Consider the following 16396-nt stretch of genomic DNA (forward strand, 5'->3'; position numbering starts at 1 on the left):
TAGCTGCCAGCCACACATGGCTTTTAAAAACTAGTCCAAAATGAGATATGCTGTAAGGATTAAAAACATGTTGGGGGTTGAGCGTGGTGGTTCACACCTGTAAGCCTAGTACATTGGGAGGCCAAGGTGGGCAGATGGCTTGAGATCAGGAGTTTGAGACCAGCCTGGGCAACATGGTGAAACCCCATCTCTACAAAAAAATAGAAAAATTAGCCAAGTGTGGTGACTCGGGCCTGTGCTCCCAGCTACTTGGGAGGCTGAGGTGGGAGGATCACTTGAGCCTAGGAGGCTAAGGTTGCAGTGAGCCGAGATTGTGCCACTGCACTCCAGCCTGGGTGACAGCGTGAGACCTTGTCTCATAAAAAAGAAAAGAAAAGAAAAAACCATGTTGGGTTTCAAAGACTAGTACAAAGAGCAGAAGGTACGTTATCTTATTAATAGTATTTACATTGATTAAATACTACAGATACAATATTTTGGTGATATTGAGTTAATAAATATATTAAAACTAGTTTCACTTTTTTTTTTTAATGTGGCTACTAGAAAATTTAACATGACATATGTGGTTCCCATTTGTGGCTTCTATTATATTTCTGTTGGATAACATTGAATCCAAACCAGACTAATTGAACAAACTGAGCAAGAGTAACATGGTATAAGAAGATTGGGAAAGAAACTACACAATAGGGAATAGTATATATCATGTTAAGGAGTGTTTTATCTTGTTCTGTGAGCATTGGGAAGCCATTGAGTCCCTTTTAGCAGGTGGAGGGGAGGTATCTCATGATCAGATCCTATTTCAGGAAGGTCACTCTGGCTTTATTGTTCTGTTTTAGCAATTTAATACTTACCTTTTCTTTAAAAGTGAAAAATGACATCTTTGAGGTAATAGACAATAGGGAAATGAAGTAGATCCATGAAATCATATGGAAAATTTCTGATTCATTTTAGATTCTTCCTGGAATAATAAGTGTTCATCCTGTTGTAAGAAACCTGGCTGTTTTATGCTTGGGATGCTGTGGACTACAGAATCAGGATTTTGCAAGTAAACACTTCATATTACTATTGCAGGTAGGATTTATCTTGTGATAAATCTCAATTGTATTTTCTGAAATACTCTGTGGTGATAATGCTAATACTCTGAATTTATCTATTCTGGTGCTTATTGATGATGATGATTATTATGGGTAATCTTTGGAGATGCAATACTTTTATCTTTTGTTTTCTTATTAAAATGTGTAGAAAAAGATGAAACGCCAATTATTTAAGATATGCTTTTAATTATTCACATAGCAAATACTTATGGAGTGCATATTATGTGCCAGCAACTGTTCTAGACTTAGAAAAATGAAGTAGGTAGGTAGTGAATAAAACAAGATAAAATGTATTGTCTTAATGGAGCTTACATTCTAGAAGGGGAAACACACAGTGAAAAATAAGTATACAATGTATCAGATAGAGAAAAATAAAGCAGAGAAGGGGACTAAGCAGTGGGAAGGAGGAGAGGGAACTGTTTGGTTGAGAAAGACCTGACTAATAAATTGACATTTGAGCAAATAGTGACATTTGAGCACAAGAGTGAACCACCTGGTTATCTGGGTTTCCAAGGAGAGGCAAGAACAAGGGAAGAGGCCCTGGGGTGTAGGACTTTGGGTGTGTTCAAGGAACAAGAGAACATATGGCTAGGAAAGACTGAGCAAAGGGAAGAATAATAGGAAAGGGTTTGCTGGCAGCAGGATGTCCATGTCTTCTAGAACCTTATAGACTGTAAAGATGTCAGCTTTCACTATAAATGAGATGGAAAGGAATTGGAGGCCTTTGAGTAGGAGATTGTTATGATCTGACTCGGCATAAAGTGGTGTAGACCAGGGAGGGGTTGGCAAACCTTTTGTGTATAGGGCCAGAGAGTAAATATTTTTAGATTTTTGCAGGCCATATGATCTGTCTGAACTACTCAGCTCTGCTTTTGTAGTGTGAAGACAGCTGTAGATAATACATAAATGACTTAGTATGGCTGTAGTCCAGTAAAACTTTATGGACACTGAAATTTGAATTTCATATAATTTTCACATGTAATAAATTTTTTTTAACCAGTTGAAAATGCAAAACTTCCTAACTTGCAGGCTATGCAAAAACAGGTGGTTGAATGGATTTGAGCTGTTTGCAGATCCCTAGTACTGAATAGGGGTACAAGCATGGAAGCAGGGATACTACTAATAAGGAGGGTATTTGATAATCTAGGAAAGCAAAGGTGATGGTTTGGATGAGGGTTGTGGTTGTTGAGGTTGTGAGCAGGATGGTAATCTAAGTTTGAAAATTAAGTCTAGGATTTGCTAATGAATCTGATGTGGTATGTGACAGAAAGGTAGAGGATAATTTAAAGATTTGCCCCAGAATAACTGGATGGATGAAGTTGGCTTTTCCTATAATGGGGAATGCAGAGGAGCAGGTTTTATGACAGATAGGATGAAATAAGGAGTTCAGTATTGGGCATGATAAGTTTACAGTTTAAGTTACAAGTGGATATATTAAATAGGCATTTATATGTGAGTTTGGAGTAAAGGGGAGAGGTCCAAGATGGTGAGATGGAAGTCTTTATTCTTTTGATAGTATCTGATAGTATGCAATGCTTAGAGATAGGATGTTGCCTGAGGAATGAGTATAGATTAAATGAGTGTAGGGTCAACTTTGTAGGACCCTAAGCCTCAGATAAAAGTAGGGGAGATGAAGAGGAACCAGTAGGGGCTAAGGTGAATTGGACAATAGAAGAGGAATGGTGTGATTTCCTGGAAAGCAAGTGAAGGTAATATTTTAAAGATGATAGAATGACCCAGCTGTCCAGTGTTGCTTCATAATGGACTATTCTGGATTCATAATGGACCATTTCTGGCAATCAGGAAGTGTTCTTGAAATTTCTTTAAAAGTTTTGAAAATTGAGCCATTTTCTTAATTCATTATTTACAGGCGATTTTTAATGTCTTAAAAGCCAAGTTATAGAGCCAAGTTATTTTACCAATTACCTATATTTAATTACACTAAAGAATATAGTAAACTGGCACACGCCTGTAATCCCACCACTTTGGGTGGCTGAGGCAGGTGGATCATGAGGTCAGGAGTTCGAGACCAGCTTGACCAATGTGGTGAAACCGCCATCTCTACTAAAAATACAAAAATTAGTTGGGCGTCGTGGTGCATGCCTGTAATCCCAGCTACTTAGGAGGCTGAGGCAGGAGAATCGCTTGAACCCAGGAGGCAGAGGTTGCAGTGAGCTGAGATTGCGCCGTTGCACTCCAGCCTGGGCAATAGGGTGAGACTCTGTCTTCTCAAAAAAAAAAAAAATATATATATATATATGTATATAGTATAATATAAATACTGAAGCCCTGTATTTTTTTCATGGCTTTGAAGATTTGGTGGGCATTTTTAAACTTAAGAATAGACTCATACAAGTTGCCTGTTCGTTCGTGGTCTTTACCTCTTTTTCATAAAAGGAGTCCAGTTGAAAACTTGAATTTACTATTAATGAATTCTAAATTCATTGACCCAATGAGAGAAAATGAACTTGATAACCCTGGAAGAAATACTGTTCTAATGAAATTGCCTTCATTGCCTTAGAATATAAAGTTTCCTCCTTGCAGATGGGCTAAGAACACTTCTCAACATAATTGAACAGTTTTTCGTGGGATCTTAAAAATAAGATCAATAGGTTGAGGAATTGTGATTCTTTGTTTAAATAAAAGGAACAAATAATATAATTCAGCCCCCCTGATCATTCCAGAAATTGTTTTATTGAGCTGTGAAGAATTAACTTTGTTCTTAAAATATATAAGCTCTTAAATGTTTTAGTGGTTTCTCAAATAAATAAAAATAAATGTAATTGTGTTTTTTTACATTGAAATTTACACCTATGTTTTTTGAAAAGTGAATTTTTCTTTAGACTTGAACACTGTCAAATTGAAATCTTTGACTAAGAAAAAAATAAGAACATGTATTTATGTAAACAGAAATTAAAACAGTTTACTGAATTTACTTTTTTTGGTGGGGAATATCTTGATTTAGGTTTTGCAAATTGATGATGTCACAATAAAAATAAGTGCTTTAAAGGCAATCTTTGACCAACTGATGATGTTTGGGATTGAACCATTTAAAACTAAAAAAGTCGAAACACTTCATTGTGAAGGTACAGAAATAAACAGTAATGATGAGCAAGAATCAAAAGAAGTTGAAGAGACTGCTACAGCTAAGAATGTTCTGAAACTCCTGTCTGATTTCTTAGATAGTGAGGTAAGAAATAATCCAGTCCTGTGATTATGAAATGTCATTTTCAGCATGTATTTATGTTTTTTTTTAAAAAATTTATTATACTTTAAGTCCTGTGATACATGTGCAGAACATGCAGATTTGTTACATAGGTATACATGTGCTATGGTGGTTTGCTGCACCCATTAGCCCATCTACATTCGGTATTTCTCCTAGTGCTATCCCTCCCCTAGCCCCCTAGCCCCTGACAGGTCCCAGTGTGTGGTGTTCCCCTCCCCTATGCTCTTTATATCTTATTTTTCCTACTGGATTTTAAATTTGGATAGACATTTTTTATTTTACTTTTTTAATATCTTAATTAAATCCTAACTTTCACTATCATACCTAATTTCTCACTGTCAAATTGTATGTGCAAAGAAATGAAGTATAAACAAAAATGAAGTGATTATTGATTATTAATGGGGGTTATTTTTTATTTCTTTAAATTGTATTTGTGATATAGAGACTTCTAAGATTTATCCCCAAGAGTTTTAAGAAATAGTTTAGAATAATTTTATATTGGGTGGATAGAAGATGTAAGATAGGGTATGGGATTGGATCTCTTTTAACCACTCTTGAACTACTGTTTTTATAGCACACATGAAAACCAACTGATTAAAAATTTTTTATACTGATTGTAGTTTTTCATTGAGGTGGAAGTGATATGACAAAACTTAACAATTTAATTTTTTTTGAGATAGAGTCTTCCTCTGTCATCAGGCTGGAGTGCAGTGGCATGATCATAGTTCACTGCCCCCTCACCTGCTGGGTTCAAGCACTCCTCCTGAATAGCTGGAACTACAGGCATGTACCACCATGCCTGCTGATTTTTAAATTTTTTGTAGAGACAGGGTCTCGCTCTGTTGCCCAGGCTGGTCTTGAACTGCTGGCCTCAAGCGATCCTCCTGCCTCAGCCTCCCAGAGTGCTGGGATTGCAAGTGTGAGCCCTCGTGCCTGGCCCAAACTAACACTGTTAATGTGAACAATTTATTGGCATTTAGTACCTTCAAAATGAAAGGCAACTACCACCTCTGTCATCTAATTTAAAACCTTTTAATCATCCCAAAATGAATACTCGTTAAGCAGTTGCTCCTCATTCCTACTTCTGCCAGCCCTGACAGTAACCAATCTGCAGTCTGTTTCTATGGATTTAACTATTCTGGATATTTTGTATAAATGGAATCACACAATATGTGACCTCTGTTTGGCTTTTTAAATTTAGCATAACATTTTCGAGATTCATCCACATGGTATCTTGCTTGTATCAGTACTTCATTCCTTTTTGTAGCTGAATACTCCATTTTATGTATATATGGTGATTTGTTTATGCATTCATCCATTGAAGGACAGTTGGGCTGTTTCTGTTTCTGCCTTTTGGCTATTGTGAATAGTGCTGCTTACTATGAATATGGTGTGTATGTGTATTTATTTGAGTACCTGTTTCAATTCTTTTGGGTATCTGTATACCTAGGAATTGGGTTGCCGAGTCATTTAACTTTTTGAGAACTTGACAAAGTTGTTTTCCACAGTGACTGAACCATTTAAAATTTCCACCTGCAGTGTAGAAGGTTTTCCATTTCTCCATATCCTTGTTGACACTTAGGTTCCATTTTTAAAAAATTATAGCTATTCTAGTATATATGAAGTGCTACTTCATTGTGGTTTTGATTTGCATTTCCTTAATGACTAGTGATATTGAGTATCTTTTCATCTGCTTCTTGGCCATTTGTATATTTTGTTTGGATAAATGTCTGTTCAAGTCCTTTGCCCATTTTTAAGTTGGGTTGGTTGTCTTTATAGAGTTCTTTATGTAGTTTGGGTGGTAGATTCTTATCAGGTATAATTTGTAACTTTTATTCTATAGGTTGTCTTTACTTTCTTGTTAATATACTTAGATTTATTAAACATTTTTAATTTTGGAGATACACTCATTTTTTTCTTTCGTTGCTTCTGCTTTTGGTGTCCTATTTAAGAATCCAGTCGAAGTCCAAGTCATGAAGATTTATCCCTGTTTTCTTCTGAGAGTTTTCTGGCTTTAGCTTTTATATTTAGGCTGTTAATGCATTTTCAGTTAATATTTGTATATGGTCTAAGGTCCAGCTTCATTGTTTTGCCTGTGTACATCCAGTTTTCTTTTCCTTTGTCTTCTCTAGACTTGTTTTGTTTACTCTTTCTAGGAATGCCTTCTGTTTCAACATCTTCTCTTCACATTCTATCCATTATTCAGACAAATTGCCACTCCTACCTATGGAGCTTTTGCTTATAGATAGGCACCATCCTCTAATATCAGGGGCCAGGGTTTTCTATGTCTTAGAAATGCTAAGCATTTAAATATATGTTTTGCTTTTTATTTTCCAACAGTTTTAAAAGGTTTTTGGTTCTTCTAAAAAATTTTAAGATAATTGAATTTTTCATGGCTAGACTAAGCATTTATCTAGTCTCCTAGTCTTTTAGATTTGTCTAACATTGTTAGTCTAGCTGTGAAGAAACAGTCTTTTTATGTGCTTTTAAAGAATTGGTAATAACTTGAATGGTTTTGGATGGTTCATGTAAAATACTGTAGGACAGGCTACATTGAGAGGCTTAAAAAGGAGATACAAATAAATTTCTTCTAATGAATGTCATCTTTGTTAGGTATCTGAACTTAGGACTGGAGCTGCGGAAGGACTAGCCAAGCTGATGTTCTCTGGGCTTTTGGTCAGCAGCAGGATTCTTTCTCGTCTTATTTTGTTGTGGTACAATCCTGTGACTGAAGAGGATGTTCGACTTCGACATTGCCTCGGCGTGTTCTTCCCCGTTTTTGCTTATGCAAGCAGGTATTGAGTCATACTGATAAATCAAAAATCTGACTTGACATCAAATTCAAGTCCCCCATGAATTATATCTATAATATTTTGTGGTTGATACTTATTCTATCTTTAGTAGATAAATGATAAAATGACAAGAATGATACAGATTTTATCTGTCTGAATTTTTGGCTCTTTCCTGGATGAAAATGCACTTTATCTTGATGAGTGAATTTCATATATAGTAGTTTTGAATTTCATACATAATAGTTTTTGGAGTCATGCTTTTCTTCATCAAATAATGTTCTGTCAACATACTTTGAATTTGTTTCTCAACAGGACTAATCAGGAATGCTTTGAAGAAGCTTTTCTTCCAACCCTGCAAACACTGGCCAATGCCCCTGCATCTTCTCCTTTAGCTGAAATTGATATCACAAATGTTGCTGAGTTACTCATAGATTTGACAAGACCAAGTGGATTAAATCCTCAAACCAAGACTTCCCAAGATTATCAGGTGAGTGATTTTGGTAACTGCACGCAGATCACTGTTTTGGTAAAATAATCTCTTTCAAAGATCCCTTGAAATACTGAGGAACTGCATTTTGGTCTTTAGACTTCAGTCTCAAGCATTTACCACAAAGCATGAAAAAACAAGACCTTGGGAAATGTGGAGAAATACAAAAACAGAAGTAATCAATGCTAACATTTTTGCTACTGAAAAGAAATTACTAAAAATTTACCACCCACACCATGCCCACTTAGTACTGACTGTTAATCTGAAATAATAACCTACGTTATCTAGGACTCACTGAGTCTTCAAATGTTGGCTTACCTGCTATGCTTCTGGCACAAAGAAGGAGAATTTAAAGACTAAAATTCACTTCAAATTTTTGGCTTTTAATTCGAAGAAGATAAACCAACTGCACACTGACTCACAGACTGAACTTAAGCTGGGTTGTTTTAATCCTTTAATGGCATTTGGTCAAACTTGTTACTACTTTTGAAATTTAATGTATTAGTGATTTCAGATACTAACAGATTAAGTTGAAAGTGTTACTCTCTTTTATTTGATATTTAGTGATAGGCTACTCTGTTCAAGTCATATGTCTTATATTATTGGTAAGATAAGATTACAAAGGATATTAGGCAGAATTAGGCAAGGGTCAGTAATAGAGCTATTAAGCACTTTAGGACTTGAGACAAAGGCAAGAGTCATGTGGTAGGAATGATGAGTACAGCGTTAGTTTTAAAACTCATTGACCAAAATTCAGTTAGGCCTTGTTGGTATTTGGGGAGTGGTTTGGGTAGAGGAAGGATGTTTTAGTAAAGGTGATATATGTAGATGGTTATGCAAATGTTGGGGAACTGTAGAAAGATAATTTTGGCTAAGGATCCTGAATAGAACATTGGGGGTAGATTATAGATTGCTTTAAAGGCCAATGTAGGGAATTTGGAGTTGGCCTTATTTGCAGTGGGTGATTATGTAGGGCTTATGATGAGAAAGGGTTAATGTCATGAAAACCACTTAGAAAGATTAATTTGGTGGTCAGTGATGGTTATATGAGATGAACTGGTGAGCGGAAAGAAAATAATATTAAGAAAGCAGTTGAAAAATCTGTGTAATTCGCTTGTAGAAAAAGTACTAGAAAGTAATAGTAGAAAGTAGAAAGAATAGAAATTGACCTAATAAAGAACTATGGGTACAAGAATTTAAAAGAAAGAGCTTGAGAGGCAAGGAAGATGGAGGAGTCCAGGCAAACTCTTAAGTATGTGTAACAGCAGACTTCAAAGGAGCTGTTGCCATGGTGTAATTGGGGAGTACTCTCATGATCAGCATCTTGGAAGAGTGAGGAAGGTAGATTGGGGCATGGCACTAAGTTCAACTACTGCTATGCAAGCAAAGACCCCAGCCAATCCCATAGGGAGTTCCAGAACTGGGATGTTCCTTTGAGTTGTCCAGAATGGAGGCAAGCTGAGACACTGTACCTGTGCATTGGCCAGTCATTGGATTTGCACAAATCTTTGGGAGAAGAGGTGTGATCTTGGACAAGGTCCACCAAAGTCTACCTTCGTCAGCCTGGATCAGTACTGCATCTGGGAACTTCTACCCTCCAAAACATGCTGCAACTGGAGGATGAGTGCTTCTTTCCTACAGGAAGTGGAACTGGGCCCTATATCACAGCATCCACTACAAGAAGTCAAGAAGGGGAGCTTATTTTGGTGGTAGGGCGGATGTTAAATTTGGTTTTAGACATTTTATATTTGGGATTATGACAAGACAGTTGGAAATATTTGTTAGATGTGTAAGACTATATAATAATCATAATCATTTTCATTTTACAGAGAATTTTCTCTTAATTTTTTAGGCCTTAACAGTACATGACAATTTGGCTATGAAAATTTGCAATGAGATCTTAACAAGTCCGTGCTCACCAGAAATTCGAGTCTATACAAAAGCCTTGAGTTCTTTAGAACTCAGTAGCCATCTTGCAAAAGATCTTCTGGTTCTATTGAATGAGATTCTGGAGGTAAAGTAGTTTCTAATTACTCTGAATTAGTTTGTGTTTATATTTATACATGTAGAATTGACATGGTTGTATTAGATTATACATATGTTAGCATATTGTGACTTATTTGAAATATTTTCTTCATAAATTTCATATACTTTAGTGTTTTTAAACAATTTGATATGTATTGGTACTGTTTTCAAAGAAGATTAGGGAATGTGGTGTTTACAAAATATTAATGTTTTCTTTTATAGCAAGTAAAAGATAGGACATGTCTGAGAGCTTTGGAGAAAATCAAGATTCAGTTAGAAAAAGGAAATAAAGAATTTGGTGACCAAGCTGAAGTAGCACAGGATGCCAGCTTGACTACAACTACTTTTCAAAACGAAGATGGTAATGGCATACTGACTAGAATATTCATAAGATTCTGTGTTTTTCATCTTTACTGAGACGTATTTTTTTCTACTCTAACATGTTTGGTTGGACATCAGAAATGAATGAAAATTTTTTTCTAAATAATCCTCTTGGGAAAGAGCATTACTGATAAATGTTTATTCTACTTTTCAAATGTTTTTTGGCATGCATTTCTCAACATATGACCATCTTTTTAGGAGTTTTGCTTCTCTTCCAACATTCAAATTTTCGAAAGGGTGATTTATAACTTTTCACTAGCTGTTAGAAGGACTTTGTCATTTCAGTTTCATAAAAACTGGACTTAGAAAGACAATTTAAAATATTTCATGAGGCTATCTTATTTATATTGTTGTATTATTCCCTTTAATAGAAAAGAATAAAGAAGTATACATGACTCCTCTCAGGGGTGGAAAAGCAACCCAAGCATCAAAATCTACTCAGCTAAAGACTAACAGAGGTAGTGTATGGATTGACCATCTTATGATAAAAGCTTTCAATTTTGTCTTCCAATGAAAAATACTTGTTTTGCAAGTTTTCTTATCTTTGTTTCCTTAGGGATAAAGATTTTTTTTAAATGTCTTTGGTATCCTTTCTTTTAATTCTTTCAGTGGATGTCCGTTTTGCCTTGTATCTAAAGATGATAAAATCAGTGTTGCTCTAGGTGCTTTTGATTGAAAGAAGTATGCTGCAAAACATCATATTACAAGAGATAATTTGGGTTAAATTAATATTTGGTTAAATGATGGTTTTATATTAGTTATTTGTGTTCTGTCCTTCATATAACTAATAAGCATTTTAAAAAAATCCCTGTAGCATTTTTCTGGGCTTTGTTTTCCTTCTATTCCCATCTTATTTCATATTTTCGCAACTTGTTTCCCAAGGGCTATCCAACAATAGGGGATCTGCTGGCACAGTAAATGCTGACTACTAGGGGATCACTTGGAAAAAAATCTGAAATTCAAGATATTTTTATTGTTTTATTATTTCCTCATTACAAAAGCAATGCATGCTTATTACAGAAGAATCAGAAAGTACATCCAGGCAAACTACTATAAGGAACACTAATAATCCCACCCATGAGCCAACCATGATTTTAATTTTAGAAATCTATTTTTTAAGGCCCTTTTCGATGCAGATTTAATTTTTTCTAAAATGGAGTCTGGAATATTGTTTTGTAACCAGTAAATTATTTAAATGCCGATTGTTGGCTATTGTTCCAAGTTAGTCCCATATTGTTGGATGTTTTCTTGGGGATAAATCCATTTAGTAAAAGCAGGTAAGGAGTAGAAAAAAGTGCCACATGAATGAAGTAGAGTATATAATTTTCAAACAGACTGTCACATTGAACAGTTTGGTTTTGATCAGATTTTTTTTGTGGTATATCACACCATGAGAACGCCATCCTTTTTAATACACCAAACTTCATGTATTCATACTGTTTTATTTCTTATAAATGAGAAACATCACAAGCCAAACTTTGTCTTACTCCTTAACCTTATAAATTTCTAGTAAGTAGAATCTTATAATCCCTAGTATATAAAGGTTCTGGTTTTTACATTGAAATATATTTTAGAACACATATTTGAATTGGTCATGTATATGTTATTTTACAAGAAGCCATTATTACCTTACTGATTAATGTTCTATTTGTTTTATCACCTTCCAAGAAAAAAATAAGTTCTGTTTCTTTAGCACCTGTTTATGCACCTAACCTACCTTTCTAACCTTTAATTTTCATGAGTCTCTCCACAGACTTTGTGCTATAGCAATAATATAGGTACTTCATTATAACACATTTTTCATATACTCTGTCCTCAAATACATTGAACTAAAATTTGCCTTCTTTTAACTTGCTTGAAATTTCCTTATTTTCCCTTACTCATTATTAGTGCTTACAAAATAAATTTTTAATCTTGCTTGGGTTCCTTTTTCTGTGGTAGTGGTAACTAGTACCAAGATGGCTAGAACAAGTAGGAGATACATGTGTTGAAAGGATTGTTGTGTTGAAAACAAAGGGTGTAGTTAGCCTAGAAACTAAATTAAAAACAATAAGCAACTGATAATAAATTCTGATAATGAATTATACTGTCTTCAAGGACAGAGAAAAGTGACAGTTTCAGCTAGGACGAACAGGAGGCGTCAGACTGCTGAGGCCGACTCTGAAAGGTATGCCATGCATGTCTAGAATATATAGAGGCCTATCGTCACTTTTTCTTTCTAGAAGTAGAAAAAAACTAATTTTCTTGTGAATGAGAGAAAATATATAACAAGATAGTGAAAACTATAAATAGCTGTCTTGGGTATAGAGTCTAAAATTCCATTATCAAGAGCATTTGACTTCTTACGGCGTGTTTGCTTTTGCCAATTAGTTGGCAAGGTCTTTAGTGCTATCTTTAATATGTTGTTTCAATTTCTAATTACATGATGTGACTCCTCTTCAGTTAGCAACTCTTGATTTTGATAATATTTGGGTTCTCTACACTTAATGATAGAATAATTCTGTCTATAATTTGGGTATATTGTGTGGTAGAGTGTTTATTTTTGGCTTCTTGTCAATGAAGCCACTGTTAGAGCTGAAAGTTGGTAGCTGTCTTGTATTCATTGGCAAAATTGTATTGTGTGTATTTTCAGTACATAGTTTCACACTATCTTGATTAAATTTAATCAAGAGGGGGAACTTGTTTTTTACTGTGTTTTTGGAATTTATTGCTTAAATCAAGAGAACTTATTTTTTTTCTCACTTCTTGAGTTTCAAAGAAATCTTTTTTGGACAGTTATGGTCCTCGTTTAATTACAAGCTTCATTACAAGTCTGTGGCTTTTTTCCTGTATAACACCAGGTTCCATTATAGTATATAAAATCATTAGCTAGGTTTTCCATGATTCACTTTGCTGGATAGCCAAGTCAGTGTTTTTTGACATTGTTTGATTTTAGTTTTAAGCTAAGTCAATGGAATCAGGCTATCAATTACACACTGATAGAATGTGAGTCAGAAACAAAAAAGTTTTATTTATAAATAAACTGGTTTTAAAGCTTGTATCTAAATTCGTGTATTTTCAACATCTATTTAGTGATCATGAAGTTCCAGAACCAGAATCAGAAATGAAGATGAGACTACCAAGACGAGCCAAAACAGCAGCGCTAGAAAAAAGTAAACTTAATTTTGCACAATTTCTCAATGAAGATGTAAGTTAGGAAAGATGATGGAGGTGGAATCCTTTAAGATTATATCCAGTTATTTGCTTTAATAAAGTTAACCATGTCAAAATCAGAACAAACCTTACATCTTTCTGAAGATTTTCTGCTGTGCGCTTCCATGTTACTTTGGCCTGTATGAAAGCATTAGGACAGCATCAGTTATTATAGTCCAGAACAAATCTGCATCACACAGATTTATCAGAATTTGAGGAGGGCCTAGGAATCTCGTTTTTAAATAGTCTCTCCAAGTGATTCTTATGAACTCTTTATGTTTAAAATCATGTCATTATGGAAAACTTTCAACTGTGACTAGCTAGTAGCTTGCATTTGAGAAGCTTATGACTTAGATGGGCAGAATCAACAAAGATGAAACCGCCTGAGGACATATTTAACAAGTAACATGTCAAGGGAAAATGAAGGAAGTACCACAAACTGGCTAGGAGGAGCTTATCACCAGTGAGGAAGACCAGTATAACGTTCAACAGTTATTTTAACAATCTTATTTTGTGATTCCTACAGTGAAAATGTTTTTGATGATGCTATCTGCCTAGGAAATCTCTCTTCCTAAAGTATTTGCATATGGGAGTCCTTGTTTGTGAATGTTTCCTGGGTTAGGGAGGTGTCAACATAAATGTATATTAACCATGAAGCTGCTCCCTATATTTTTGGCATAATAAAATAATATTTACTGTGGATAATAATTCTAGTGGGAAAATAATGTGACAGGAAGTTCTCTTTATATATGCTACCAATTTATGAGCACTATGTCAATTTCATTTCTTGTCTTTTGAAATTGACACTTGACCTGACTTATGAAACTTGTACTGTATGAAACTGGTCCTCTTTTCTGCAATACCCAACAAAACACCTTTTCTCTTTATTATTCAGAAATGTCCTAACATGGATCTGTTTAAAGAATTGTGCTTTTTTAGGCTTATTTATTAGAAGCCATTTACTTAAAGTGAAATTTTAAGATGGAGCTAAAGTAAGAGCTAAAGTAAGAGCAATTTGGTTTTTAGAACCAAATTGCTATACATATGTGCCTCATAGAACTTATAAAAGGAGTCAAAGTTACAAAGCAAGATAGTTATTAAGCAAAAGGAAAAATGGTAATGATAGAAAGTCAGTTAAAAATATATGATTGTTCTTCATTCTGTTTGTTGGCTCTGTGTTCTCCTGTGCTTCAAATTCCTTATGCATTGTTATTTTAAAGATAATTTGCAGGGGGTTGGGAGAAGGACTGAAAAGGTACATTAAGTGTGCTGTAAGGAAAAGTCTTAGAAACATAATAAACTAAAATCCCATTCACACATGGCCAGGCTATCCAAAAAGAAAGAAGCCATGTTCTCATGCGGTTCACCATAGTTTGCTTTCTGTGGCATGGGAAAAACAAATTTAAGCACCAAACCTTTAGTATTCTGAGTGTTCAGTTTTTAGACACAGTCATGTAGCCATTGCTGAAACTGTGCTTTGCACTATTAGAGTTAAAGGTAGGGAATGTCCTGCTTTTAAAAGTCATCCCTTTAAAATAAAAGGCTAAGGTACAATAAAACAGATGTAAATCCATTTACCATTTTTTCATTCAAAACTGGTAACTTACAGAAACCACATAGTATTCTTCTCTACCAAGAGGCACAGATTTGCTAAACAGTAAACATGCAATTGTGCCATTGCTCTTAAAGCCCACAGACTTACAGGTTTAAAATACAGACAAAGAACTGATCAGCTCACATTCTCCTGTGAATGGAAACATGCTACTTGACAAAAAGCTATGGTCAACTTGTTTTCTTCTGTACATATATAACTTTGAAGGAGATTTACTTCTAAGAGATACCTTTGCCTTTTCTTTCACCAATGTGCTTCGAGGTAGTTGGTGTCCACCTGTTTCCTGTTTGACAACTGCTCATGGGCCAGGTCATCACAAATCTTTACAATACTAGCTCTATAAATCACAATGTGTTATATATTAAAACTTTGTGCACAGAAATAAAACTGGGGACAATTACGTATTTAAACTTAGGGCATAAAAAATTCACATAATACCATTAAAAAGAGAAACATCGAAATCCGTTTATACTACAAAATTCCACAATGATCTGATGTAAAACATGTAAAAAACATACAAAGAATATAATCAAAGTGATTAATGCTAATGATTTAATATAAAGACAAATCACAGGACTAGAAATACTTCAAGATCAATTGATAAATGCTTATTGTTCAGAAGGAATATTGACATACAAAATAAAGATAGTGCAAGAAGAACTGCAATCTATTTCTCTTCACTTTTGAGATTTTGGTTATGAACTGTACAGCTCGCTAGAGATGCTGTTGTCAAATTCAGATTCCATTCAATGGGACGATTAAGGCACATCTTAACGGGGCTCAAAGGGCAACGTGCTGTATTCCCATCAGACACATTCAGTTTCTCATCAGTTTTCATTTGTAGCATGCTGGAAGAAAAAGTGTAAGGCATTTTAGTTTTACTTTAATTTCCAAGTAATTATCAACCTTGTAAAAGAACATTTAGTTGTTGTGTTTGGACCTCTAAACTTCAGTGTACATAAAGCATTTATCCTGAAAAATACAACAGTTTTCTCTCCCACCTACTTATTGAACTAAATACAATGAATAATGCCATGTAAACTGTAACTTGAGAAGTCACATATGACTGAAAAAGTAACACTGCATATATGGATTACATCAGTATACATCAGAAAAGATATTATTTAACCTTGTGAGCCTGGCAGGATTCAACCCTTTTAACTTGCCCTTTTGTGGATCAGGATGAGAGCCACTTTGAGGAAAAAAAGGGATCGACATTTGTTGCCTGTTATGTTCTAGCCACCTTCGCATGTATTGTCTCATTTGAATTTCGCAAAAGCCAAGTAAGGTTGGTATGCTTATCCTCACAGTAAACAATAAAATCAAGACGACTCCGAGTTAAGTACAAATATGCCTGAGGTCATACAGTCACCTGCCTGGAACTGGAATACAGCCCTTTCTCTTTTCCTTATGCTTGTCTACTAGCTCTCTAATGAGGCTGGAAAATCATCAGGAATTAAACTTACGGCCAGCTCATCAGAGGAGCATGCGGCATCCACAGGATACTTATTCTGGTTGTCTATTTCAAATAATTTTTTACATTAATGGGAAAGTTGGCTTATTTGGATTTATATTAGGTTGGTCAGA

At 34.9% G+C, this 16396-nt stretch overlaps 2 protein-coding genes across 6 annotated transcripts in view; one reads left to right on the forward strand and one right to left on the reverse strand.

Moving 5' to 3' along the window:
- Nucleotides 1-13284, forward strand: part of NCAPG (non-SMC condensin I complex subunit G) — a 32391-nt gene extending 19107 nt beyond the window's left edge. The window contains exons 13-21 of the mRNA XM_017871768.1: nucleotides 952-1071; nucleotides 4060-4284; nucleotides 6934-7115; nucleotides 7425-7599; nucleotides 9452-9613; nucleotides 9847-9985; nucleotides 10377-10463; nucleotides 12103-12172; nucleotides 13078-13284. Of these exons, the coding sequence (XP_017727257.1) occupies nucleotides 952-1071; nucleotides 4060-4284; nucleotides 6934-7115; nucleotides 7425-7599; nucleotides 9452-9613; nucleotides 9847-9985; nucleotides 10377-10463; nucleotides 12103-12172; nucleotides 13078-13201 (1284 nt within the window). The 3' untranslated portion in view covers nucleotides 13202-13284. The remainder of the gene's footprint in view (nucleotides 1-951; nucleotides 1072-4059; nucleotides 4285-6933; nucleotides 7116-7424; nucleotides 7600-9451; nucleotides 9614-9846; nucleotides 9986-10376; nucleotides 10464-12102; nucleotides 12173-13077) is intronic.
- Nucleotides 10973-16396, reverse strand: part of LCORL (ligand dependent nuclear receptor corepressor like) — a 186720-nt gene continuing 181296 nt past the window's right edge. For 4 of the 5 annotated variants that reach the window (XM_017871762.1, XM_017871765.1, XM_017871763.1 and 1 more), the window contains one exon: nucleotides 15573-15657. Coding sequence is in view for 1 of the 5 variants with exons in the window: in XM_017871767.1 (XP_017727256.1) it covers nucleotides 15477-15657 (181 nt within the window). In the remaining 4 variants the exon portion in view is untranslated. Of the gene's footprint in view, nucleotides 15658-16396 lie in introns of all 5 variants that reach the window. The other variant, XM_017871767.1, reaches the window with a different exon arrangement.

Source organism: Rhinopithecus bieti, unplaced genomic scaffold, assembly GCF_001698545.2.
Source record: "Rhinopithecus bieti isolate Rb0 unplaced genomic scaffold, ASM169854v2 scaffold_6151, whole genome shotgun sequence".
In the NCBI taxonomy this organism is placed as follows: domain Eukaryota; kingdom Metazoa; phylum Chordata; class Mammalia; order Primates; family Cercopithecidae; genus Rhinopithecus; species Rhinopithecus bieti.